The following is a 27,790-nucleotide window of genomic DNA, read 5'->3' on the forward strand; positions in this document are numbered from 1 at the left end:
TGATGTTCAAACACCGGCATGTATTTTCTCCTATTCCCATTCCAGTAAAAACCTACAATGTAGAGTGTAGGTTTAGTGTCACAAACATTTTCTGTCTTTGAAATTCAGGATTTTAGAAAATGGTATCTTAGTTAAGACAGGGCACAAAAACAGTCAGTTGCATTTGCATGTTTATTTTTATTGAAATGAAATGTATGAAGGGTTTGAACAGTCTTTATGTGGAGAATTCATTGATCTAATACTACCTCCATGTGAAATACCACGTCATCTCCCCGTCATCTACCACATCTGCCACACCGTCATCTTTCTTCCACTCCACATCATAGGCTCTTGTTCTTTCGTGCTCTTCACCTCCATCTGTATACTTCCTCTTTTCTTCTTCACCGTCAGAGTCCAGTGGCTTAACTCTCGCACTCTGTAGGTCGATTTTTAGTTGCTCCAACCGCGCCCAGTCACGGAGCACCTCCCCATCCTTCTGATTCGTAGGGATCACCTCTGAATCCGCAATCTCATCTACTCTTCCCTCAAATCTTTCTTCCTCTTCTTCACCCTCGAAAATGTCCTCCTCTACTTCATACGCTGAGCCATCCACTTCAGGCTCATTTAATTTCTTTACTTCAGCCTCTCTCGCCTCCTCCACTAATACACCATGCCTGAAAATTGATTTCTCCAATTCAGGCTCTGTCGTCACCCCAGGGATAATGCTGCCTTCCCGTTCATCTTCTTCAAGCTCCTCTTCGGCGTAGTCTTCTTCATCATAATCCTCATCGTACGTCACAACATCTGCACCTTCCCACAGATAATCATGACTGTGCAGCTCCTCAATGTGTCGACTGACTGTGGCCTTGTCTTCTCTGCTAATGCTGACCAGGGAGTGACTGATGGGTAGAAAACCGTCTTCTGCTGTGTACGGCTGATCGGAGACGAGCAACGACGCGCTGCTAGCAGAACCTTGAAAAAGACAATACGTCAAATGAAATTTTTTTAATGTTTGAGTTGACTACTAACACTTGACACTCAAGGTAAATCAACTATAAAATCTCCAATAAATCCAAGTAGGAAAAGGTGCTTAAATTTGACTTAAAATCGAATGAATGTGAATGTCACAGACCTTCCATCAGGGCCCTCCGGGGTTTAGAGGTCACGCATTGTGAATCACAGCATGCACATATAGAGTCGTCACCGGTGAGGGCCTTCCACCTATCAAAGCCGGATACACAAAATATGCTCAGTCCACACGAAAACACTGAAGATGTAGTCGTAGTAGGGGAATTGTAGCATTGACGCTCACCTGTTCCCTCCGTAGGTGCAAGATTTGTGTGCAGGACTCAGAGCCTCTGATGTGACAGATAGTTTACAGTGAATGCTGACCTAAAGCAGAAACGGGGCTCAGCCACAATTGCAATTACTGTGTGAATCTGGAGAATCACATAGCTTCTAAACCCTCACCTCAGTGTCAGGGTCAGTAGTAAACTGGAAGGCCCTCAGGGAGAATTGCAGGGTCCTGTCCGTCCGATAGATGAATTGAGAGGCCCCTGGGTCTCTCTTGCTGTCCATCATACAGCTACGGATGACAACAATATGAGACCGATCCCATAATCGCAAATCAGGACAAGAGCAAAAACAAAGAAATTCAAAATATCTTGCATACCCAAAATTGTCGATGAGGGTGTATTTGATGGTTGTTTGAGAGTCGCTGAATGGTGTCGCATAGCAGCTGCTGATGTACAGTTTTCCTCCAGAGGGGAGATGCGGAGCAGAGACCTGGACATTGACTCTCTGCCCAAGCTGGTACACCTGGAGCTTGGCTGGTTTGTTCCAGGAATCTCAGAATGGATCAAAGTGGGTGTGAACATCACATGAAGCAACCAAAGTTTGAATACTGCAGGCGTCTTCACGCATACCATCCATCAACTCGATCTTGAAGTCGCTGGGACGCCCTCTCAGCCTCTTATGCATGACAGCAGTTTGCCAGGTGGGTTTCACAGCTAGCTGGTACACGTGATGGTTCCTGGACAGGTTTTGGAGGTTAGTGACGGGCCTTCACACACAAGATGTTTGACATTAGCGAGACAAGGTCCAACCTTTGATAACGGCATTCGATGGCGACATCGATTCGGCTCTGTGGCCGTTTTGGCGACGGGTCGTAATGGAGCACGAACTTGTAGACCAGGTAACCTTGGGGCGCCTGTCATGAAGGGGCCACATCGGCGAGATTAAAAGATACAGTGACCCTATAGTCAGAGGCGCCGCTTGCCAGCAGGCAACTGCTTGGGGCCCCCAGGTCAGTAGGGGGCCCCCCGAGGGCTGACAAACTTGATTACTACAGCAGTGACAATGCGCAAAGTTTGCAATGACAGTAGGAGACCCCACCTGACACTACTGACTCCCGCTGCAAGTTTTTTTCTTTACTCCTGTTGAAAGTGACGTGCATGATTCAGTGTAAATATTCTTTATGACAACGGATGCCACTCAAACAAAAATGAAGAGGAGTTACCCTTCTGGAAGCGAAAAAATAAAGAAGAAAAAAGAGGAAGAGGAGACAAAAATAATCAAGACAGTGGTAAATTGAACAGATAATAATGATTAAATATAACACTACATAAACTGTGGAGGAGAGACACTTGAATAACGTAGCTTCCACTAGCATCACATTATTAATTTTGTTTACTTTGATGTTTGGTGAGTGTATTTAAATGTATTTTTCATTTCAGCCTGTGGTTTTATGAAACTGAAATCTACATTACGCTGTAAATGTAAAAACCTTAGTAGCCATAGTGCAGGCTCCAGCACACAGGTTTCATCATCTGCATTGGAACTACGTTAAATTACATTTTCCCTTAAATGTCAATATTAAACGATGAATAGTTTTTAAATAGATAGATTATTTATAACATATTGGTGAAGAACGCTGGTTCGAGGGGCCCCCTTCGATTCGTTTAGCCCAGGGGCCCCAACATACTTTAGAATCGCCTCTGCCAGTAGTCTGGAAACTAAACTACACCCGTGGGCATCTTACCTGGCGCACGGCGCCACACGCAGTCAGGGGATACGTGAAGAGGAGGTCCCCGTACGGCCTCAGGACCCCGTTGCTCCTGCAGCCGCTGCCCAGTTCCAGGTCCTGCGCCTCGGCGCCCAGGCCGTAGAAAGCCGGTTTGACCCGCACGACCAGGTCGGAGACGGAGCAGGTCACGGAGACGTCCGGCAGGCGAGCGACGTCCGACTGGATCTTCGCCGGACGCACGGATCGAGGAGCAGGAGCGTGGCGCCTCTGCGGACCGAGTTGGGACAATGGAGAGCTGCCGGTCGGGGAGGGCACTGTCGTCGACAGTCTGATTTGTCGGGATTTCGGAGTGTTCAACGTTAACTTTTTCCTCCTTGTCAATGCAGATCCACGCGTGTCCACCGCACAGCAGAGGAGGCCGAACCACAGAACACCCCAGAGCATGTAGACGTGCTCAGACTTTGTTTTCATTGCAGCAGACGGCGGTTCCTTCCACCTTCCACCTTCAATCTGCGCGTAAAGCGAAAGCTCGGTCGCGGCTGCGGGTGATTAGTGGAGGACCAATTGGCAGCCTGGTGCCAAACGGGCCAAGTCTGCGTCCTCGTCTCCAGAAGGAACCGTGTGGAGCTTTGCCTTTGTTTTTAAGCACTTTATGGATGCAAACCAGTTAGGCTGATATAAATATATTTATATATAAAAATAATAATAATAATAAAAAAAATATATATATATATATATATATATATATATTTTTTTTTCATAATCTTGAAATAAAGCTGGAAAGTAGCATTTGCAAAGTTTAGTTAAAAAGCATCTTTGGAAGGAAACTATACCAGCTTACACCCAGACGCATGTCTGCTCTGCCAGGTATCTGCTGAAAACAGTAGTTGAATGTCTCCTTTAGATGAAATAAACATTTATATTTTATTTTTGACAAAACTTTATTCACTCACTGAAAATTACATATTTACAGCACATCACTTTGGTTTCCTCCCCTGATTTTACACCACATATTGCTCATCGTGGTCAGACTTTAGAAATAAGTATGTTCACATTTTTACACAGCAGGACATGAACAGCAAGGCGAGATGTGATGTTTCCTTCTGTTCGTTTAGTGCAATTTCAAAGGCCTAAAAAAAGGACACTGTGCAGGAATAGAACCTTTAGGTTTAGAAATATGCAAGATCTAATAACTTATCAGGAGAGGGCAGAGGATCATTTGAGGGTAAATTAAGCAGATGAAAGTGATCACAAACGTCTCCTGGATTATTTAGTGTATGAAATCTGGGTTTGCGCTACAGAGTAAATATTGCTGTAAAGGCAGCTAGTTTAATCACTTTATGGCAACTTGTGATAGCTTTTCTCAGAAAAGCAAAAAAACAAAACACCTTTTTGGTGTTCTGACATGTTTTCCACTTGACTTGAAAATCACATATCCATCAACAACCATTCACATTAATAAATGATCATACACATGTGCTTTCATAACTAAAATTATAATCCCTTAGATATATTTTTCAATAAATAGATAAATAAAGCATCCATCTTCCCCTTGGGAAGTCAGAATAAGCTTCGATGAAAATACTTCAAAAACTGGAGATGACTTGGCTGTAAAAGCACATTCAGAAATCTCTACCAAACCTGACGGAGATCAGTTACACTGATAAAGCACACAAAAAAAGTGTGATGTGAAACCATTTTCAAGTAGCACAGAGACAAACAAACAAAAAAAACATGTTTCAACTGAAAAGGTCACTGCAAGCAATTATGCGTGGTGTGTGTGTGTGTGTAAGGCAGTGATTCAGATAATCTTTACACACTACATTACGTCTCTAGACGCCTTTTTTTGCCCCTCACAAGTTTCACTTACAAGTACATTTTCTGTCTTGACGAAATGATCTATAGGAAACAATAATGGCCAAAGAAATGTGGCAATTGCAACACAGCTCCAAAAGTTTCCAATTAGTGGAATAGTGCTCGACAGCCCTTTATGAATAAAGGTGGATGCTAAACGTTTCCTTCAGAGCTGATCGCTGACATGGCAAAAACCAAACGTCACATCACAATCAAGTCTGCACGAGTGAAGGTCCGCTCTTGTAAACCAGCAAATAAATACTTTACAAAACAATATCACAAATCACAAACGTGTCCCAATTCCAACCTTTTTGCCTGGTTTTAAGGATGGAGCCGAGTCACACAGTAGGTGTGACAGAAATGGAGTTTGGGGAGGGCTACTGTCCCACAATGCAATGCAAAAAACCCCAACTGGTCGAGGCTACTGACATTGTAGATAGCTACAGGACCATCTCGGTGACCGATGGAGTGATACATCTTTGGAAATACACTTAGATTTCTCTTGGTTGAGGATCAAAATGACTACAGGTCCCAAGAGCCTTAGCTATTCATGTAAATGGAGACAGAAATGTGACGGGGTGATCATTTTCTGTGAGACCAGTGGTAAAGACCTAAAATATGGACAATATGTGTTTCAGTTAAACAAGGAAAGAAAACCTTAAAGTATGTTACGGTGAAAGCAACAAGAACATAAATTAATCTGACACTTTGGCTCTACACTAACTGAAACAGTACACTGTGGATATTTGTTTATCGTGTCATGTTTTTTAGTTGTTGTTTTTTTTTTACCTTTAGTAAAAACCAGTGTAATTGGGACACAGCTGGTAAGATGACACTGGTTGGCCGCTAGAGGGCAACATAAACCTGTGTGATCCACCGGAGGGAGCCAGCAGATGCGGTTTGGTGATGTTTGGGCAGCGGTGGCGTCTGCGGCCGCTTCTGTTTGTCCAGGTAGCTGGTGGTCATGTCCCTGGACGGCCAGTGTAAACATGTAAACATGGGTGGTTGACCCATCCTCTGCTGCTACGCGTTGCTCCCAAGTGCGGAACTTTCCGACTCGGAGTCTGCTTTGGAGTCCCTGTTTGAAGGACGAGAGAAGAGCCAAGAGTCAAACACAAACACACACACACACACACACACACACACACACACACACACACACACACACACACACACACACACACACACACACACACACACACACACACACACACACACACACACACACACACACACACACACACACACACACACACACACACACACACAGGATTTGGCTTGTGCGGACAGGGTGCGCGGCAAAGCAATGTTTATTAGAGTGTTTCGGTGTTTTTCTCCTCACTCACAGGATTTTCTGCAGCAGTTTTTGGTTGCCTTGCCTCTTCTCCTCGTCAATAGGGTAGGTCTTTAATATGAGCAGTCCCACGGCAATAAGACACACAGGCACGGGAGAGACCAGCACCTTCAGGGTCAAACTGACCGCCTCTGGTTGTGAGCAGCTGCCGGTCACGTAGCCGGCGAATCTGCAACAAAAAAAAATGCAGACACATGTTAAAGGACTAAGTGATTGTTCACCATATGATCCCTACATTGGTGAGCTGTAACACAGTGTTAGATAACAGCTGTGCAGACATTAGCTGATAAAGGTTCAAGGATGATGATGATGAGGGTGAAAACACGAAGATGACTTTACTCACTTCAAGCTGAGGGTGGAGATGCCCAGGGATATCCCAGAGGCAAACTTGATGAAGAACACATAGTAGGAGTAGAAGAGGGCTTCATGACCATGGACGTCGGGGTTCTTGACCTTGAAGTCATCCACTACATCAGGAAGCATTGACCTGAACAGACAAACACAACATTGCAAAGGAAACTCGAGACAAATATCAACTCGGGATACGTCTGTATTCGGATTTAGGGGAGGATTTACTGTGAGTGAACTCGTTCTTACCAAGGTAGGAGGAAAGCAGCCGCCACACTCACACCTGCAGCCACTGAGACCAAGTAAGAAATGACCAGGTTGCTCTGTATGCAGACGATTAGGATCATGAAAGGCACTGCCCACTGCAGACAGAGAAAGAGGGATGTGAGAAGTTCCATAAAAACTCATCCTCTTTGACGAAATGCCTTTATTATACAAAAAAACATGCATTTTTAATTACCGAGATGCCAAAGTAAACAGCATTCTTCTTCCCAAAACGGGTCAAAAACCACTGCCATCCTGGGATGCTTAGAGTCGCTGATAGCTGGGGGAAAAAATGTGACATTCAATTATCAGCATTGTTGCTCCATTAGACATCATTGCATGCATTCAAAAACAGCCTCAGGATCGAGAGGGTGAATTCTTTAAGTCCTATGGATTATGTTGCTTTTCGATCTAGCTTGGATTGAATCAATAAGCGTGAACATTCATTTTGTATCTAGTGGAGATCAAGAGTGGGAGAAGAAAAGTGAGCCAAGTTAATGATCAGGTTCTCAAAAAAAGTCCAATGGCATGTGAGGTCTTTTAACGTGGTTGCATGACAAAAGTCAAGGTTGCCACATGCTTTGTCACATTAAAAATGTAAATGGAGAAGTGTTTAGTATACTTTCAGTTTTGTTTTAAGGAACCTGATTTCTATTCTTGGCTAAAAAAAGAAGAAGAAAAAAAGCAGCAATTACTATAATGAACAATAATCAAAAGGAACTCTGTGAAATGGTTATCTGTAAGAAAGAATTTTTTTTCCCACTGAAATCAATCAAAACTCTAACTGGGCTTCGTGAAGGATTGTGGGAAACATGGGAAACAGAAAGAACGACGTGTCGCCTGGAGGAGGAGGTCAAGGCTACAATGTGTTTTGGGGGAGTCCTGACTTCGCTCTGGAGGGGGCACACGACCTTTAACCTCTTGGTCCCACTTGGTCAAGCAGTGTTTAATGAGCAAACATCACCAAGACCGTCACTGAAAGAAACTCAGCAGCCCAAGCGTCAAGTGTTTCCATTCTCTCACCTCTCCAGATATGATTCAAGGTGCCAGAAAGTGTTTCCACTCCTAATCAGTGGCAAAGGGACCGGAGCGGAGGGCAGCAGGAGGAGAAGGAAACACGCCCCCGATGGTTGCAGTTCCCATGGTGGCAGTGAAGGCCTGGGCAACAAAAGCTCCGCTGTGTGCCTGTCTCTCCCCTGATCCCCTGCTAACCGCGGGTGAGTGTGTGACTGGGAGAAAAGGTTCCCAGGAGCCCAGACAACACCTCCTCTCACCCTGAAAATCTGCCCTTTCAGCCGCGGTGCCATGTATCTCTGCATGTGAGGGACGGCCTCAGTGGGACAACTGAAAACCCCACAAACACTGGGGGCTTGATTTGTGCCACAAGGACTGTCGGACGGGGGTTTCTGCAGCAGATCGCCCTGATATCCTCCACATCTCATACCGATAAAAAGGCTTTTAACAAGGAGGCAAAGGGTCCTTGAGTGGAAAATGGGAGACACTCACCATGATGACCAGGAGAATGTTATGGAAGTCTTTCCGGTGCCCAAGAGCGTAGGTGATGAAAAGGGCAAAATTTCCCTCCAGGAGCTGAGAAATAAAGGAGAGACACCTTTGGAACAAACTAGAGATAGAGTTTAAGGGATAGTTCAACATTTTGGCCAACGGCAAGAGGAGCAAATAAGAGATTTTCTAAAACGTTGAACCATTCCATTAAATAGGACTTAATTCATTGATTAAAAAAGAATCCCTACATTCAATATGAGATAATACACGAAACACAGCTTTACCATGAAGGCCAGCGAGGTGAAGAGGAAGCCGATGACCAGTTTGACGTACGGCCCGTGGCTCATCACCAGCCACATGCCCTGGCGGAAGGTCAGCAGGTTGGATCTCTTACGTCCGCTCTCTGAAACACAACACGGAGGAGCAAAGAACGAAATATAAGCCATCTGAGATCCCCCGCTGTAAGAAATCCAACGTGATAAAAATAATCTTCGGGTCATTTTTTCCTTCTAATATTAACAGTCAGAATGTTGGTTAAGCTCTCAAATCCTAGCTATATATATATATATATATATGTGTGTGTAGAGACTTTTTTGTCAAATCACAAATGTGTTGTAAATATTCCACATTGGCGCTGTGCAAATGACAACACCTCTTGTTTTCTCATGGGTTCTCACCTTTTTTCTCCTTCACACCCAAAAACAAGATTACAGCACAGATGACATATATGACAGAGATGACCCCTGAAGCCAGCAGGTAGGATTGTTTCTGAGGAGAGAAAAGACAACATCAGCTTGGACAGACACTCATGTAGATGCCGTGACAAATAGTTGTAAATGTCACCATTTATTCATCTGACATCATGCAACAGACTCAAAACTCTCACCGTCTCCTCCAGTGAGACATTGGACGAGTTTATGGACGAGTTCATGGACGAGTTTATGCTCGCAAGGACGTTGGGCTCAGTGGGACAGCTGGAGGCGCCACCCACTATCTGTCCCGGGATTGCGGTGCCCAGCACCGTTCCCAGCACCTCCACCATCATACCTGAGGGGCAACACACGAGCGGAGCATTAGAGCATGAATGACAACAACACACGTAAAACTTTTGGATCGCACGGGGGGGGGGCCTGACGTACGATAGGCAGTGGCCGAATCCCTCTCCTTCTGGTTGCTGCTGATGAACATGGTGAGGGCTGAATATGGCACGTGGAAGCACTGTAAACACACAGAAACGCAGTTGTTTAGGCGGCCAGAGATAGGGAAGAGATAGGGAGAGCCCATGGGGAGTGTCACCATGAAGTACTGACCGTCTGCATGGACTGGAAGAGGCAGTAAAAGATCAGGTACCAGACGACCTTCCCTTGCTCAAACGGAGGCACGTACCAGATCAGGAAGTAAGTGAGCACCGCGAAGGGAGTAGAGAAAACAATCCTGAGTAGAAAAGATGGAGATGTGATGATAGTTTAGGAGACAAAACCGAGCAAAGATGTTTGTTTCTGTTTCGAGTCTCATTCCGTGCCGTTTAGCTTGAAACTAAAAAGTGCCCAAGAGTAGTGTTTAATGACATCGCAAACTGTCACTGTACTATAACACCCACTTTAATTTAGCAACAACCCCCCCCCTCTCTGGTCTGGCATGTGGGCGATAAAAAGGAAAGCCCCTCCTGATTTTGGCTCGTGTCTGAGCAAACAGCTAATTTATGTGGAAATAGAGGTCAGGCTGTGATTGTATCCCGCGCCGGCATGGTTGACTCAACAGAGGCCACAGTGTGTCCGTGAAGCAGAAAATGACCTCACACAAACTGCACCAAAATAATGGTTAATATCTGGACGTGAAATGTCTTTTTTTCTTCCAGTGCAAATATGATGGTCTCGAAAGGATATCTGTGTCTTCTCGTCGCTCTCCTGGTTGTTTCATTCAGTTTGATAAAGCCACATGTGCCACAGAGGATGGTGAACATGTTGCCGTTTTGAACAATGACCTCCAGTGTTTCAACGAACCATGTCTCTTGACCGGAGGTAACCTCTCTGTCCGTCTGCAAATCCCCCTCCCAAACAGTTAAAGAAACCAAACACACACGCGTGCGCACACACACACGGACACACCCCTATATGATTGAGGCTGATGGTGTGTTGTGGGCTGGACCAATCGCAGCAGGAGCCGGTATATCCCCCTCCCCCAACCCCACAACGTGCAGCTCTCGTGCACAGCTGGCAGCTCTGACTGAAATACCCACAGTGCTCAAGATATCACTGTGACATCATGTGAGAGAAAAAAGAAGAAGAAAATGTCCACTTATACGCTTACTGAACCAGACACTCTCCTGACACTGTCTCTGCCACGGTTTTGCACTCCGTTAATTCCCTTCCACGCGCGTCAACGAGGCTGCACCTATTTTACTCTTGGAGCAGGATGTCAAGGTCATTCCCTCTTTACAATTCCGCGTCCTCGGTGAGCTCAGCATCACATGGCCGTGGTTGTCGTGTATGAATTTGATTGTAGGAGCCATTTTTGTGCACCAAAGCGGCAGATATGAATTTTTCACAATCTTATAACCTGCATGTTTCCTTGCTTCACGTTGAGCCTTCTGATGGTTTATATTAAAACTATATCAAAACATATATCTAACCGGTTCAAAGAGCCGTGGCCGGGACTGTAGGGACTTACAGGCATATGGCAAGATGATATAGACCAGTTGTTGGCTATATCAACAACTATCAGACACATTCATAGATACAGAACAAATATGATTTGTGTATAAAAAGGAAATTGTGCTCTGCAGTTCATACCAAGTTAAACTGTATATCTTTAATATCTTTGCTTCTTGACAACTTTTTAAATAGTCTCAAGTCCCAAGGGTATGAAAAAATGAACCCAGTCCGACGAGTAACACCAGAACCTTTTTTTTCCTTTAAAGAAAACGCCACAGGGCACCTTTAAAATGTGCCACAAGTTCTCTCTGTTGCCAGTCGTAGTTTCTGGTCGCTTGCCAAGTGTTTCAGCCATGCAAAACAAGTGGTTATAATATGCGCTCTGAGCAGTTATACTTTCTCCGGGCAGACTGGACACTACTTGTCTGGGTAGCTGGTAAACTACTCCAGAAGAAACCAATCCCACTTGTAACCATTCAGCTAGGCATGTAGAAGAGCAATAGAAAACGCATTAGCTCTAGTATATGCGTCATAAGTACTGGTGATGCTTACACTGTTTTATACAGACTTCATTCTTGCTCTTGTTCTTCCTCGCCAGTCAAACCTTGTTGCCATGGTCACAGCCAAATCGCCTGCGAGCTGCTTTTTTTCAACAGTACATTTGCCTCACACTCTCACCCATCCAAACATGCCACTTGCACCTGTCCAGGGTTTCCGTGCCATCGGTTACGATTCTAGATTACCGAGCCTGTCCTGAAGTGCGCGCGCCGCGATGAGATTCACACACTCACCAGGGCATCATGCGCCCGATTCTGGTCCATCTACTCCGGCTCACCAGGAAACCCACCGATGGGTCTGTGACAGCGTCCCACGCCCGGCCCACAAACAGGATGATGGAGGCATGGAAGGGATCCAGCTGGAGCGAAGAGATTGAAAAGAGAGTGAGGCATGAAACCAAAACAGAGAGGATGCCACATACTTCCTCATATGGCTCTGCTGAATAGTTGAGGAACTTCGCTTACAAGATCACTGCAATGATCTCATCCCTTGAACTGAATGGTATCTATTTAAGTTCCTGCTGTGTTCAGTGGAAAAGTCATATTTTCTTATTGAGGGACAAAGCAAACCAGCAGGGGTCCACGTTAATGCGCTTGAGCGACTACAGCAGGATTTAGACTGTTAAACTGATACGAGGCCGAGGAAAGCAAACACAAGCTCCCCCCTACTCAGTGGGTGTTACGCTATTAAACAATGGAAAGATAAGGGAATGAGTTTTCCACTTGTATCCTGTAGAATTAACAAATATATGATATTTGTTTTGAAGAATTATGAATACAAAAATTTGACTTGCCACTTAATCCCAACATCTTAACGGTCGAAGATGAGTGCAAAGTTAAATTGGGTTTTTCTTGCACAACAAATGAGGCCAAAAAATGTAATTTGACATTTTTTCAGTGTAACTCTTGACAATCACCTGAGCCACGTCCAGCAGGTAGATCTGGAGGAAGAAGCCCAGAGCAGTGCCTGTGATCTGGTAGGGAGCCCCGCCAATGGCGTAGCATAGTTTGTTGCACACGGAGAGACGATTCCTCTGGTCCTTAGCCTGGAAGAGGAGAAGAGGGGAGGGCCGGGGAGAAACGTGATCCAGTCACCTTGGATTTATAACAATGTGAGCGTGTAGCTGAAAAACAAAAACGTTCTCGGAGGAGCTGTGAAACAAGGTGAAGTGACTTGGGCAGTGGTGTGCAACGGGAGCGATATCTGCACTTTAATTCTGTACTCGGGAGTTTATATCCTCATCCGGCCCGAGACTCTTGGCAAAACTAACGCTGCGTTAAACAACCCGTTACTGTGAGGGGCTGAGATTGGCTGATTTACCTCACCCCACTGCTCAGAATGTCAGATTAGAGACAGATTAGTGGGACAATGTAGTGCGGGCCGGTACACTGCAGTCAGAAAGTGGTGTGAAACTATGAGGTTACTGTAGTTCACACAAACACACACGCACCTAAACACTACACCAGGACGACTCCAGTGCAGCCATTGGCTCTGGCAATAGGATGATGGAGGTAGTATGACATATCGTGCGGCTGTGGCTGCTGAGCCAATCACCCGCAATGGTCTGATGATGTCAGCAAGAGGGGGTTTGAAGACCCCAATTCACCTCCGCCACAGACTGACACGGACGCAGCATCACCACTGCTGCTGCAGGAATGAGTAACAGTCTCTTCTACGGAGACCACGCTGCCACAATTATCGCGTGGAACTCAAAATAAAAACTGCAGATTCTAAAAGGAATGCCGCCTGTCGTCCGCATTTAATGACTCCCCGAAACGACATACCACAGGGCTTCTTCTGCATTCAAAGGGGAAAACAAGCAGTGGAGATGATTTTCTGATTTCCCTGTCTAACATCCTCAGTGAAAAAAAATGCCCATTTAAGTTTTTCAGAGCCCATTTAAATTGCTTGTTTTAATCCAACCAGAACTAAATACATTCAAATTACTATCAAATATAAAGGGGGAAAACTCCAAATGATCACATTTAATCACTGATCAGAGAAGCTGCAGATAAATATTTGATCATATATAGATAGATAGATAGATAGATAGATAGATTGATTGTCCTGTTCAATTTAAGGAGATGCAGTGGTGCCCCACCTTAACATAGGAATTACCAACCCCTGGAAATGATGTGGGTGCTGAGACCTACCTATAAAGAAATGTTTGCGTCTAATAACTCTCAGGAGCGATTGGTTTGAAGATATTTTCTGCATAAATGACACAAACACACATATACACACATATATATATATATATATATATATATATATATATATATATATATATACACACACACACACACACACACACACACATACTCAATTTAATGCTTATGCATCGTGAATCGTGCAGCACCACGTCATGTTTCTGCGGAACATCTGTCCGCGTTAAACGCCGCTCTATTTGACAGGACTGTGCGGGATTCTCCAACGTGCCGGGCGCGGTTCCCTTTCAGAACCCCGACGTGTGAGTCTCACAGGCAGCCGCCCGGCGAGGAGAGAGAAGCCCGACCCGACCGGGTGAAATTCAAATCCCGAGGACAAAGTCGCGGGCGAAGTAACGACCGCAATGGATCAAACGTTCAGTTCAGGCGCCCTTTTACGCACGAGCTTGAATAGGGCAAAGCAGCAAGCGCAATTCATTTTTGGCAACAGCGCAAAACACATATTCACACATATATTTATATATCTTCTGGCACTTACCTTTGCCGTCCTGGTTTCTGTATTTATAGGTTTGACTGTGAGTAAACTCGCCGCGTACTGCTCGGCGCCTTCCCCTCGTGCCATTGCGGTTCCAATTAATGTTTCTTTGTCAATATCTTAAAGGATGTTTTGTCCAGAGTCCACAGAGGGAAGAAGCGGCCGTGCCTGCTGCTCAGTGCTCCATGTGTGCGTGTGTCCGTCTCTGACGGAACTCCCTCGTGTCGTGTACCGGGTATCTCATTCCACTGCGCCGGGGCAACGTCACTATGCTGCTATGACGCGACGATCGCATGTTCCGCTTCCTTCCGGTGCTGCGGGAAATTGTGCTCTCGGCAGCTTTATCCATATATATGTATATATATATATACATATATATGTATATATTGATCTTTCGGGTGTTCAAAATCGTGTCAACAGGAGACGAGGAGTCTCCTCGGGGGAGATGGGGCGTCAGACCGCATTAAAAGCCACCACATATACTCCCAGTGCCCGTATTCCATCATATAACTCTCTGACCTGTAAAATCATCCATATTTGACTGGACTATTAAATGGATGTCCGATCGTTGTTTTCATGCTGGAAAAGCAACAACAAAAAAAACTAAAATCTGCATTCAAAGTCTATTTTTTAATATGTAATGACTTTGCAGCAAGACATTCGACACAGCAGAGAACAGTAAGTTGGTTACAGTACTTTATGATGATTACCACATATTGGTATATGATATTTTTCCACTTCTATCTATTAGTATTCATTTTTTCAATTTAAAGCAAATATATATAGTATAATATACTATACAGAGAAACAACATTACATTTGACGCGCACTCTTGCAATTGAGTATGACAGCATGAGTATGAACACATTCACAATGATGATGACATCCCATCACATATAGTCTCACAAAGTGAGATGACTCACAGTTAAAAAACAACCAGCTCCGCTTGGTTTACACTTAAAAGTTTGATTTGTGGCACAGTTCAGACATAGAGAGAAGGGTGACCCCCCGACCCCAACCTGTTGTCCTTTATGATGTTTGACCTCAGCCTTAACCTATAATCAGTAATACCTACTCCCAACCCTTGGGATCTATTATCTATACATGATTCATGTCATATCAGTGTTAGAGGCAAAGTGGGTGTGAGTGGCTCCAAGGCAGGGTATTTGTACAGCACATTTCAGCAGCGAGGCAATTCAAAGTCATTAAATAGTTAAATTGGCATTTGGCTGAAACTCCCTTTCCTGCCACATATGTACAGTATCACAGTGCATAATGATGAATATTTAATCGTCATTCATTATGCATCAGCCAGAGGAATGATGTTAGTTAAACAGGCCACAAAACTCAGATCAAATCTTCAGGGAGTGATTGTGACATCCTCCCACAGCCACAGTCTTTTTTTAAATGTACAGCAGACACACTCGGAGAGAGCCTTACCCTCAAATAAAGTTCTTCTTCTTTCATTTCCTTGATTTCCCTTTTTTTATTTTAAAAGCTAGTCAAGTGGAGGGTTGATAGCTGGTCTATTCGTGGGAATTGGCAGTTCAGAAGTCCAAACTGGGAGCTCCTCTGAAACCAAATGCCAACTTCTTGCTTAAACTTTCACCTCTGCCCTGTTACAAAGTCATGGCAGTTTGCAGTAAAGCAGTGTGTTTCCTTGTCAATACAAGTCGTAAACTTGTCAATGTTAGGTAGGTACATTGACTAGGAATTCAGTCTTGAGAGCTGCACAACGCTTTAACACGTTGTAACGTGTTTTGTAAACCTCCAGCTCCTCCTCGTATGTTTTAATGAGGCCACCTTATACCTGCTCACCTTGTCTTTGCATGCGTCCAAGTCCATTTTCCTTATCAATAAAATGTGCTGATGGACCATTTTTCATACTGCCAGCGTGATTCATCTTAGACACTGAGCCTTGTGTGGATTTGTTTTACTTTTTCATCTGTTCGGCAGCCTCCATTCTAAGTTGATTCATTATTCTTCTCGACAGGAAAGAAAATGAAAAAGAACCCCCCCTCCTCTTTCTCTCCTTCTTCCTTGCCTTTTATACTTAATGGGACGGCACCTCTCTACTCTTACCAAGGGGTCGATGCAGAAGTCCCAGTCACTCTCACAGGGCTGCTATTTATTGTGCTTTTTCTGTATCGTTCACGCACCGCCGGTACAGCCATCGGAGGCAATTTTAAGGTTATCTTTCTTGCCATGCAGACTGGGCGGGAGTTGAACCACCGACCTTTTGGTCAGTGGACGACCCTCTATCTCCTGAGCCACAGCCACATTAGATAATTCCATCTTTTCCATCTATCATTCAACAGCAACGTCTGAACAGAGGATTAAAATGCGGCACCACCTCTTGGCTGAAGCACTGTGCCAGAGAACAAACGAGACGGAAGAGGTTTCCATTCCGAGAAGAGGTGCTTCAAAGACAGGACTATGTTGTAGCGACATGGATCTGAACAATTCAAATGTCCTCAGTTAAAAACAAAGATCAGAGATGTAGATCGAGTTTCGAACATTTAATAAAACCAATGACAACCCGTTTGTCATCTGTTGACGATCTCAGTCACTTTTAGACTGATCTAAGACATAACAAGTCTCTTCCTACGTGGGAGTGTGGCTGTTGAAGCTGCGGTCACTGACTGGTTCCCCCCTCATTAGATGGGGTTAGTGAAACAAAAGACCACATGGTTGTGAGTCTGGGGAATTTAGCAGGTCTTATGACATACAATAACCTAAAACATCTTAATCCTGGAGATTTATTTCCAAGAACGGTGGAAACAGCCACTTATAATTACACCACCTTATGGGAATGCGTAGCCAATAGTGCTTAGGACTGGTGCACTTGAATATTGCATGGTGTGTATGTGTTCTATGGTGGTGCAATGGTTAGCACTGTTGCCTCACAGCAATTTGCCATTTCCACGCCTTGTGCTTTGACGACCTCCTCCTACAGTCTAAAGCTGATCGACTTCAAATTTTGTCAGTCTAATCTCTTCTTTGATGAAAAAATATCCTCTTCTAATTTGGTCAGTCGAGCCTGAAGTCCTTGATGCTTTATTGTGAATATAATGTGACCACTAGGACTGTTATTTTTGGTGTGTTGTTGGAGACTGTTATCTTTCCAAGGTGGGGCTACTTGGAAAATCAACAACCACAGGACCTGCTGAGGGGATGATGCAGCAGCTATGTGTGAGAGACTGAGTCACCAGGTTTGTACTCAAAATGTACAACTCTGGTCTTGGGAGTTTGAAAAAAAAAAAAAAGCAGGTTGGTACACAGGAAGTCAATCAGATAAGGCCCAAAAGGGCTGGGTCAAAAAACTACGTCAAACCAGTGCCGTTTAATGGGAATCGTTACAACGGGAGTTCAAAATGTTTGCACGTCACGTGACTCATGCAGTCTTCAGATAGTTCCCGGAAGTTCTTGGCGCGCAATTCAAATCCATTATTCAGAGCGATAGAAACGCAAGTTTTTTGTTAATTAGTAGTCAATAAATGTACAGACTTACAATAAAGCAGACCGACATGCCTTTGTAGTTACTCTATGTAGTTACTCTATGTAGTTAGTCAACACGTCTTCTTAAATCATAAATCATAATCCACTAACATGCTTTAATACACATTGAGATTTAATTCAGATTATATACAATCTGATTATTTAAACGTCTTATCGTTTATAAGTGCAACACAGACGGTCCATTGATCCATTCTGCTGCTACTCTACGGCGCTGTTGCTCAGTGAATTCATTAACCTCTCCTATCATTACACGTCTCCACATCCTGTTCCTGCCAAAGTGTGTTTCCTGCTCCTGTGATTGTCTGCCCCGCCCTCATGTGTTTCACCTAGTGCAAACCTCTCATCCATCATGGGAAATAAACTGAGCTTTCAAAATAAAAGAAAAACATAATTTAAGAGCCAAAATAAAGTACTAAATTACTTTCCACCACTAGAGGTAAAGAAGATGTGAACTGTCTGTAGCCAACCTCACAGGTTAAAACTTCCAGTGTGCTGCCATCTAGTGGACATCATGGAACATCACAACATACAAATGAAAAAAAAACAGTTAACAGTATACAGGACTGATCTGTCGTACAATCTGTCAATATACAAAATCCATAAATCGATAATAAAATAATTTTTGATCATTTTTTTTTAACTTTGACAATATACTTTTGACTTTTGAAACTGAAAGTGGATTTTGCTGTTGATACACTGTAATAATTGTAACTGTAATGAACCGTTCTCTGTTTGTTTGTTTTTTATTAGGTTAACTCGTCACACAGTTGTATTTCTACTTCTACTCAAGTGAAGAAGGACAGTCCCACAGTCACAGGAGACTGAAGGAGATCCCTCCTGGATGAGCCAGTTACACCGGACAGACACCAGGTGGCAGCCGAACTCAGTGTACACACGCGGCACCTGGTGGCCCTCAGCGGCCACTTCGGCTGTTTGTCTCTTTGTGATTCAGATGTTCAGGAACAGAATTTATTCCCATTTATTCATGAATCTATTTTACTTATATAACCCCCCCGCCCCGTCTCTCGAACCTGCATTCTTGAGATCATGTAGGGGGAAGATCTAGTGATATGATCAAAAGCACCAGAACAGCTACTGACTGAAACCTCCTCAACAATTTTTTGCTTTCTAATGCCCACCTACTTAAAATACATATATAAATGCCACAGAGACAGTTCCAAGATTTCATTGCCAATTCTATATTGACTGTATCTGTCATTGTTTTTAACTTTGTCATTGTCCTCATTCTTGTTGTTCCTGTTATTTTATTTAATCGTTGTCAATTCCTACGCTGTAACCTTTTAACCATTTTTTTTTAAATCAATATAGCCGTGCATTCCTGCTTTATTGCTATATTGACTTCAGTTATGTCTGCAGTAACTGTATATCTATACCATGGACCCAAATCCTAATGAGGTTTCATCCTCGTCCTCATCCTCTTCTTCTTCTTCCAGGGTAAATGAATGAATGAATGTTACAATTAGGTTTTGTATTCCACATGAAGAGCTCAATCAAATCAAATCTCATTTTTGTAAAAAAAAATCTAACTTTCACCGGGGGAAAGAAGATTGCAGCAGTGTGAGAAATCTGTAGATCTGTGACATACAGCGCATCATGATCTCAGGAACTCAACCTGTGGTCATATCTAATAATCCTCTCAGTGGTTCAGCACTTTGCCGAAAAGGAAGTGCAAGATGAGTGATGACGCGGGCAGTAAAGGCCTAATGTGATGCATGCTTCGACAGATATAGATCTTTGGTATGTGAGAGCAGTGAGCAGGTGAAGCTTGCGCCCGGCTGATCACACTCTCGTGGTATTTTCTGGGGGTTGTCAGAATCTGGTGTTTTACATCCCTGGGGAGCAATAACACTTGAGTGAATTATTTATGTCGCCTCCCTCATCTGCATGGCTTTTCTCTGTGTGCGCCGGTTGACTGGTCTCATTTCTAAACCTGCTACATATTGTTTTGTTTCGTTTTCTCCTTTTATACAGGACGGAGGAGGTCAGAGGTCAGTGTGAAGGGGGTTCCTGTGTCAGGGAGGTCGTGGGGAAAAGGGAGGACACCCTTGTTTAAAACATTCCCCCAGAAAACCATCCGAATACCTCCACTGCATTGTGTCCGATATTCTTCATGCGGCTGAGTGGGTGTTGCAGACAACATGAGGACTCAGTTGAAGGGGATCCCGACCCCCCCCCCCCGCCGCGCTCCGCCCTTTTTACCATCCACACATATGCTACAAGAACAATACAGGACAATGGCGGGTGCTTGAAGTTAAGTTGGGAGATGACTTGGGGAACTGGCTATTGTCGCTGTTTAAGCTTTGTTACCGCAACAATGTCCCTGCTGAGGAAGAGATCTCCAAGTTTTAATGAAGGAACGGAGCAGAAGGGGAGGACCTCATCTGAATTTTATGGGACCATTTTATTTTCTTTCTTTCCCTTTGGCCAGGATGAAATATTACCAGCATAGCAGATTGAGGGTTGTTCCTGCACTGTGTAATTGTGGGACGTGAAGTCATGGGATTTAAAGGCTGCGATCGTTGCTCTGTGGGGTGAAAGAACACCAAAATTACAATGGTTAAAGCCTAAAGCTGAAATATCTCTCCTTTTTCAAAATGTCCCACTTATTTTATATTCAGAACACAAACTGATATCACAAGGTTTTACAGATAATTTTCATACTTTTCCGTCCTTTATTTATCCTGGTAAAAGGCGCAGTATTAAAAATCTATTTTTACAAGAGAGATCTGGCCAAGAAGAAAATAAACTCAAGCATTATTAGTGCAATAAATCTGAACAACATAAACAGTCTTAGTCCGTCTGAATTACAAGTGAATATAGATAAGCAGACTTGTAGCCATCTATGGATAATAACAATGACTCTCTCTGCAGCCGAATGTGGATTTGTTTCGTCAAAATGTGGGTTTATCTGACCGGAGATGGGACAATATTTTTGTTATGAAAGTGTAAGCTTTAAGTCTGAGGCAAGTCGAGTCTGTTATTTGTACAGATTTGTGGAATCAGGGGAACAGGGAAACTCCATCTGCGGAGGAATTTCTTGTAATATGATCAAAAAGATCCAAACAGCTACTCAATGGTTCATGTAGTGAGACTGACATGTCAACAACTGGTTCCAACGCAAAGAACACATTTCTAAGCCAACGTGGATTGGAGGTGCTTAAAGGGCTCGCAAAAACTGAAATATGAACACGCACAACTTTCAAAAGTTGCACAACAGCCAGTGAATGGATGCTAGTGAACTGCCAATTGCACCTTTTTCTCCGGCTCTTACAATGTAACTGGCTGTTGGATTGATAATTGGAATGATACAATTATTTTTAGCCTTTTTTTAGAATATATATTTTCACACAGTTGAACCCAAGGCAAATTGAGCCTTTTCAAATGATAAAGACAATTCGTGAGCCACAACATGCGTGACTCAACTCCCTCACCTCTGTCCGGTTCAGTGACAGTTTACTGTCACAGAGGAGCAAAGAAACAAGAAAATATTCACATTTAAGAAGTTGAGATCATAGAAAATTGACTTTTTTTTATCCCAAAAAACTGCTTGCAGTGATTAATCGATTATAGTTGGCAATTCATTTAGAAGTCGATCACTATTCGGTTAATCGATTAATTGTTGCAGCTCTAATTTGCTTTAGTGCACTTTATTCACACTGCTCGTATATCTGCCCTGAGCGGGGCATCATGCAGTCGGGGCCGTGTGTTTGACCTGAGGCCAGTCGTTGACAACAGATGTCCAACACTAATCAGTGTCACCAACTTGGCCTAAATATGGCCGGAGATACTGGAGGTTTTGTCCCGACCACCGAGATGCTTAATTAAGGGGAAGGAACGCACGCTACCGACCAAATCGACCAATGTGTTACGAGGGAGGAGGTAAAGGTCACGGGTGTTGTCCGCTGGAGACCCGGCGTTGTCTGGTCATGAGATGTTGGTGAACTCTGACCCTGTGGCCCCCAGTGAGCATATAGAATTTGTTTCAGTCGAGACAACAGAGATTATAAATCGCCCCCAGCTTAATCGTTGCCTGGTGCAATGTGCTTATGTCATGGACGGTGTCACCGGGTGCGCATGTGGTTCTTTTTACGAGGGTGGTCTTTTTCTTCTCTGGTGGAGCTGCTGCTGCTGCTGCTGCTGCTTAGGCCTGTAAACTCAAATTGAGGAGCAAATACCACAATGTTTGTTCAGGACATTAACTTGTGTGTGACGCCGCTGAGGCTTTCTCTCACTGTAAAGGAGATAAGTCACTTCACCACCTCCTGCACGATGAATCTCAACTGTTGTGTACTCGCTGTGTTCTTTTGTGCACAAATGCAGGTCAAGCATCCACTGTGCCCCCCCCCCACCCCCCCGCGCCCCGCCCCCCACACCCCCATCCCCCTTCACTGTGATGAGGTTGCATAGGTTGGATTTAAATACACCTTTTAGCTTCTCTCTATCAAGATGCTGAATATGGAAATGAAGGACTATTAGCACCTAATTCCTGTCTTTTGTGATACAAATGCGAGCGGTACAGAAGAGTCCTGACACAGATCGACAAAGCAACTACTTTTTACATCTCAACTGACTCGGGGCAACTTCATGGAACTGCTCCACAACTGTTTTGTTTTCCTTTTTTGAGGTAAACTCACACTCAAACTAGACTGACTCCAGCTAAGCTTTCATGCCGCCAAAACTGTTGAAAAAGAGGAGATTAGGAAGTCTTCTAGACTTCAGAGGTCTGCCAATTTTAACAGGATTAAGGGAAAAGAGGATCAGCTAAAAACTAACGTTTGCCACCAAGGCCTCGGGATGAGCATCATATAGTCGTGTCTCTCCCGATGCAGCCAGAGACTGAATCTACCTGCATTGTTGGTGATCTTTTGAACGTTGATCAATGAGGTGCCATGTGTTTTATGAGTTAATTGTGCGGGGATGGAGTGTTGGAGATGGATTACTTAGTTACTCCAAAGCAGCAAGAAATCTGTAAAAAAAAAAAAAATAACACTGGATTTAAATTGGTAAAAGTGTGATCAGCTACGTTTACTTACAATATTTTGTATTATTCTGGTCGCTGCTGTCTCGACGTTTGATCCGTGGAATGCTGGAAAATGTTATCACGTGTAGGGCGATGTCTTTTCTAATCAACGGCCGACATTTTTGCTGAAAAGATTATTATCTGTCGACCAATCGAGTCGTCAACCTGATTGTTTCACCTCTTTATTGGATCACTTTGGATCATCATCCCTGGTCTTCTATTGATCGTTTTTTTTTAATTATTTATAGCATATGGCCGATTCGACACATGTTCATAATTTACGATTGAGTAAACAGCACGTTTATTCATGTGATTGACAAATTCATATTCAGAGTGACAAGCAACTGGAGGTGCGAAATGTAAACGTGGCGGAGTATGAATTGCAATATTTCCCCTTTTAAATGTGGCGAGGTAGAAATCTAGAGACTAGAACCTGAAGTGAAACAGAATTTAGTTTTTTTTTATTTAGAGATGCTACATATACGAATTTATTCCAATAGAGCAATAACTATAACACTGATGAAGTAAAAACACAGGGAGCACATCAGTCATTGTGACCATAGTTGGTGCTGTAGACGGGGCGGGGCCGAGGGCCCCCCTCCCCCTCCTCCTCTCCCCCCCCCCGCTGCAGACCAAACGAAGGGGCTTACCCGGATCTGCCGCTGCAGACATTTCTCCGAGGCTCCTCCCCGCGCTCCTCGTCGCCTTATATCACGATACCTCACTGGCGCGAAAAGCGCACTGGGTGGCTTTCTCTGTTGCGCACTGTGGGCAGGCACCCACGGCCCGTCGTCCGCGCCCCGGCGTGTTCCTTCTTCCCCTTGTTGCCTTCTGTCTTTCCTCTCTGCACACACACACCGACCCAGGCGGAGGAGAGAGGGAGGTGCACGTCTGAACTCCGCGTTCTCTCTGCCGTTCGGCCGCTGGAGGACTTTTTCTTCTCTTCTGTCTCATGCCCTGAACCGCGCGTCGGAGAAGCCGGTGAGTAGTTTGGTCCCGGTGCCCGCGCCCTCGAAAAAGTTTGCACATGCGGGGAGAGGGGGGGGGGGGGGCAATGGAGAGCCGGCGGGTCTCTCGGAGGGACTGTGCCGGCGGGGACTCCACACGTCGTCCTCTCCGCCGCCGGCGGCTCCGTAGAACAAAGCGCAGCCTTCATGTGACAGGAAACGGCCCCGGCGTGGTACTTTTTTTTTACGCGGCAGCACTCGCGTCGGTGTCGTCTCTGTGCCATCCACAACTTGCTCTGAATCATAGTCGGCGCTCACATGTATATGTTTAACTATAACTGCGTTATGCAACAATAACCCGGTGCGGCCGAGAGGACGAGGTGTCCCGCGATGGAGCCGTGAAATGTGATCATATGTCTGAGAGCATTACTGATCGCTGGTGTTCCCCCCTCAGGTTGCACGGGACGTTCTCCGCAGAGCCCTGGTGACATCCGATCTTTCCTGGGAAATAAAACTCTAGTGGATTTTGTTCTTTCTCTCTCCCCCTCATTCGCCGGGAACATGGAGTTCGACTGTATCCAGCACTATTTTTTCGACCACTTCGACACCGAGGAGGACTTTTACAAGTCGACCGCACCGAGCGAGGACATATGGAAAAAGTTCGAGCTGCTGCCCACCCCCCCCATGTCGCCCACCCGGACTCTGAGCGGCGCGGCCCCGCAGCTCTCGCCGGGGGACAGGCTCAGCTGGCTGTCCAAGGTGCTGGGGCAGGACGAGGAGTGCGAGGGCCAGCTCCTGCCGGACGCGGAGAAGCTGCTGGGCAACCTCAGCTCCATCATCATCCGGGACTGCATGTGGAGTAGCTTCTCCGCCAGCAAGCAGCTGGAGAAGGTCAGCGGGAGAGGCTCCGACCCGGCGGCGCCGCTGCCCGCGCGGCCGAGCAAGGCGCAGTGCGCCCCCCCCGCGGGCCCGCCCGCCGCCTCGGCGACAGACTGCGTCGACCCGGCGGCGGTGCTCACCTTCCCGGCGAGCAGCTGCAGGAAGCCGGCGTCGTCTGGCTCCGAGTCTCGCTCTGATTCCTCCGGTAAGGATGGCCCCACCCTGCCCCCGCCCCGGGAGTGTGTTGCCCTCTAACAATGCGTAATTTGGAAAAGCTGCGCTGCAGTTGCATAACTGTGGTCTGCGGTGCAGCGGGGTTATCAAGTGCAACATACATAGACAGACCCCCCCCCCCCCCCCCCCCCCCCCGACACTGCGCCACATGCTCGCTCTGAATACACATGCAGCCTTTTAAAAACCGCGCCCTCGACACTTTTGCTGGATTTCCCCCCCATTCACTATCTTCCACCGGCTCAGCATTACAATCGAGAGTGCGGTAGAAGGGGCGGGGCCAGGTCCTCATGATTTATTACTACTACACACAGCGACAGACCGTGAGAGTAACTCTTTCACAGCCCTCACATGATGCTGGCAGTGCGTAAATGACAGAAAGCCTGCAAGCTTTGGCACGAATGAATGAATGAATGAACGAACACTGCTGTTCACACCTTCAGCTCCTGCTCTTCTGACAGAGGAACAGCGTTCTGCCTGTTTGGTTAAGGAATGCACTTCCTCATGGTCCCCTTAGTTAAAGTTTGATATAAACCCGGCTCTGAGGCAGGGCGCCTAGGGCCGTTCAGTGTTTTGTTAAGGGTGCCATTGAAAAGTCTGACTTGCGGTATGTTGCTGAATAATTTTTCCCTGTGGTGGCAGATGATGAAGAGGAGATCGACGTGGTCACTGTGGAGAGCAAGCAGAATCGGGTGCGGCTGGTGAATGTCCGAAAACCGATCACCATCACGGTCCGGGCCGACCCCTGCCCCAAACGCTTCCACATGTCCGTCCACCGGCAGCAGCACAACTACGCCGCCCGATCCCCAGATAGCGAGCCCGAGCACGATGAGGAGGATGACGACGACGACGACGACGACGACGACGACGATGACGACGACGACGATGAGGAGGAGGATGAGTACAATGAAGCGCCTCAAAGCAAGCGTGCCTGCACAGCCCCCAGCCAGCAGCCGGGCTCTCTGGCTCGTGTCTCCCAGCCCTCCTCCCCATCGGAGAGTCCCCAGAACTCGGACGCGGAGGACACTGACCGCCGGCGGAACCACAACTTCCTAGAGAGGAAGAGGAGGAACGACCTCCGCTCTCGTTTCCTCGCCCTGCGGGATCAGATCCCCAGCCTGGAGTCGGCCAAGACTCCAAAAGTCGCCATCCTGACCCAGGCAACGGAGTACCTCATGGAGCTGCACGCCAGGGAGAAGCGGCAGCTCCTGGAGAAGAAGCGCCTGAAGTCCAGACAGCAGCAGCTCCTGCGCAGATTGTCCGAACTGAAGCGCTCCTGAGGGCGTGCTCTGGGAAACAAACTGTCACAGTCAAGAACTTTGCTCTTAAGTTACTTGTCACTTTTGAAAAGCTCCCGTTTTTCATAACGACATGCCTCATGTGAATAGCCGTGGAATGACTTTTGGTGTGGAACACGTTAATATTGCCCTGGGCTTCCAATGAATTGACAGTGCTGGCCTGTGAACCGGTTACGGGGAGGAGCAGCTAGATATCTGTGTGCTGTGTTCTGGGTTTTTCCCCCTCTCCTTTGCACAGTGAATTAGTTGTGAACAGCGGGGGATTAAACGAATTTACTTTTATAGCTATGACCAAGATATTTCCTGGTATGTTGTGATGGGGATTGAGAAAACCTGTTTGTTAATAGTTTACCAGTGTGATAAGGAACACGTGCAGCCTTCAGGGTGTGTGTGGAAGCGGGTTGGGAGCTGTTCGCGGGACACCCAAGTGAGAATGCCTTTCTGTGTACATAAGAGTGAATGGGACGGTTCCTGGTTCATTGGTGTGACTGATTGTTTGATGTACAAATTGTTCTGTAAATAATAGCTTATCGCTCCTGATGAAGGAGACAAAATCCAGAGTCGTCGCCGGGTATTGCTCCTCTGTATGACGTGCCACCAGGCACAGAGGAGCCTCTATTTTTGTTAAGAAAATGGACAAAGAAAAAATTAAAGAGAAAAAAGAAAGTAGCACTGCTGTACTTTATATTCACACGTCACTTTGTGATTTCATTGCTTCTCCTGATTTTGGTTGGATTGTTTTTTTTAAGCATGCTAACGTGAAAAGCAACATTAAAATTTTTATACCATGTTTGCATACAAACCTGCAGTCTTTGCTTCTTTTTTTTTTTTTATAGAAATTCAAATGTTACACAAGGCTTTACACCACCAAGACAAACGGATCTCAAGAACATTTTCACTTTGCCGTCGAACTTAATTTGAGATCATTTCAAAATTTGCCCCGCAAAACTTTTATCAGCTTCTCTGTCGACTCCGAGAAAACTCACACCGAAGTGAAAACGTATAGAATCTAATGTTTGAGGCAGAGGGAAGAAACAACACGACATGAGTCCATGAGTGTTTGCAGCACATGCGGCCGCGGTGCCTCTCCACACAACGAACTATCACTGCAGATTGTTAAAAGAAAAAATACAGTCTACCTGTTTTATTTTCCACCGTGGTCTGTGTGAAATATATGAGCAGGTCTTGTGCACCAGCTGCTGGTTTACAGAAGGTGAGACTGACCTTGTCCCTCAGACTTGCCCTTGAACACCGGGCGTGTGTGTGTTTGTGTGTGTGTGTGTGTGTGATGCGGTCGTGGATCCTCCCCTCTGCAGTGGCTGCTGCATGATGCTCGGCACCTGATGTGCTCTGAACTAGGTTACACTCACACACACACGAACATGCAATCGGTATCTATAGAACAGTCCCCCCTCCGGGTTTTGGAGGTTGTGTGAACTGCTACTGGGATTCGGTTGCAGCTCTTCACGCAGGTACGCAGTCCGAAAGTAGCACTGAGTCACACCATTGGCTGTTAAATTGGCCTGTAATTCGAAAATGTGAAAATCTCTCAATGGTTTCTTCAGAGACCACCTGCATCTCTGCACTCTGGAGGTTTGCATCTGTTGCGTGAACTGCCTTTTGCTAATTC

At 45.5% G+C, this 27,790-nt stretch overlaps 3 protein-coding genes across 4 annotated transcripts; 1 reads left to right on the forward strand and 2 right to left on the reverse strand.

Annotated features, from left to right (window-relative positions):
* Positions 1 to 171: 171 nt before the first annotated feature.
* si:ch211-67f13.7 (uncharacterized protein LOC565426 homolog) lies at positions 172 to 3,671 on the reverse strand. Its single transcript, XM_035610882.2, has 8 exons — positions 3,020 to 3,671; positions 2,085 to 2,188; positions 1,905 to 2,011; positions 1,652 to 1,826; positions 1,450 to 1,564; positions 1,292 to 1,371; positions 1,112 to 1,200; positions 172 to 951 (listed from the first exon to the last, which is right to left on the reverse strand). Exons 1-8 carry the CDS (start codon positions 3,473 to 3,475, stop codon positions 242 to 244), a joined length of 1,836 nt encoding a protein of 611 aa, XP_035466775.2. The 5' UTR covers positions 3,476 to 3,671; the 3' UTR covers positions 172 to 241.
* A 255-nt stretch (positions 3,672 to 3,926) lies between these two features.
* Positions 3,927 to 23,747, reverse strand: LOC118286430 (sodium-dependent lysophosphatidylcholine symporter 1-B-like). Of its 2 annotated transcripts, none has more exons than XM_047327196.1 (14): positions 23,456 to 23,747; positions 12,459 to 12,587; positions 11,776 to 11,900; positions 9,641 to 9,764; positions 9,470 to 9,548; positions 9,217 to 9,377; positions 9,008 to 9,098; positions 8,615 to 8,733; positions 8,331 to 8,414; positions 7,021 to 7,104; positions 6,810 to 6,922; positions 6,556 to 6,699; positions 6,205 to 6,381; positions 3,927 to 5,936 (listed from the first exon to the last, which is right to left on the reverse strand). In XM_047327196.1, the coding sequence occupies exons 3-14, from the start codon at positions 11,784 to 11,786 to the stop codon at positions 5,882 to 5,884; spliced, it is 1,242 nt and encodes a 413-aa protein (XP_047183152.1). In that variant the 5' UTR covers positions 11,787 to 11,900; positions 12,459 to 12,587; positions 23,456 to 23,747; the 3' UTR covers positions 3,927 to 5,881. The 2 variants fall into 2 exon arrangements, with proteins under 2 accessions (XP_047183152.1, XP_047183151.1); XM_047327195.1 differs by lacking the exon at positions 23,456 to 23,747 and adding an exon at positions 14,249 to 14,514.
* On the forward strand, positions 23,532 to 26,962 carry LOC118286437 (protein L-Myc-1b-like). The gene is made up of 3 exons (XM_035610895.2): positions 23,532 to 23,786; positions 24,207 to 24,836; positions 25,505 to 26,962. The coding sequence occupies exons 2-3, from the start codon at positions 24,314 to 24,316 to the stop codon at positions 26,140 to 26,142; spliced, it is 1,161 nt and encodes a 386-aa protein (XP_035466788.2). The 5' UTR covers positions 23,532 to 23,786; positions 24,207 to 24,313; the 3' UTR covers positions 26,143 to 26,962.
* The last annotated feature ends 828 nt before the right edge of the window (positions 26,963 to 27,790 follow it).

This window comes from Scophthalmus maximus, chromosome 15, assembly GCF_022379125.1.
Source record: "Scophthalmus maximus strain ysfricsl-2021 chromosome 15, ASM2237912v1, whole genome shotgun sequence".
Taxonomy (NCBI): Eukaryota; Metazoa; Chordata; class Actinopteri; order Pleuronectiformes; family Scophthalmidae; genus Scophthalmus; species Scophthalmus maximus.

Excerpts from the sequence above, each read along its gene's own strand:
- si:ch211-67f13.7 (XM_035610882.2), bottom strand. The coding sequence starts at position 3,475 with ATGAAAACAAAGTCTGAGCACGTCTACATGCTCTGGGGTGTTCTGTGG. Across the intron at positions 2,189-3,019 it reads CGTGTGGCGCCGTGCGCCAG|GCGCCCCAAGGTTACCTGGT; the intron begins GTAAGATGCCCA and ends CCTTCATGACAG. Across the intron at positions 2,012-2,084 it reads ATCGAATGCCGTTATCAAAG|GAACCATCACGTGTACCAGC; the intron begins GTTGGACCTTGT and ends AAACCTGTCCAG.
- LOC118286430 (XM_047327195.1), bottom strand. The coding sequence starts at position 14,332 with ATGGCACGAGGGGAAGGCGCCGAGCAGTACGCGGCGAGTTTACTCACA. Across the intron at positions 6,700-6,809 it reads GCTGCTTTCCTCCTACCTTG|GTCAATGCTTCCTGATGTAG; the intron begins GTAAGAACGAGT and ends TTGTCTGTTCAG. Across the intron at positions 6,382-6,555 it reads ATCTCCACCCTCAGCTTGAA|ATTCGCCGGCTACGTGACCG; the intron begins GTGAGTAAAGTC and ends TTTTTGTTGCAG.
- LOC118286437 (XM_035610895.2), top strand. The coding sequence starts at position 24,314 with ATGGAGTTCGACTGTATCCAGCACTATTTTTTCGACCACTTCGACACC. Across the intron at positions 24,837-25,504 it reads GTCTCGCTCTGATTCCTCCG|ATGATGAAGAGGAGATCGAC; the intron begins GTAAGGATGGCC and ends CTGTGGTGGCAG.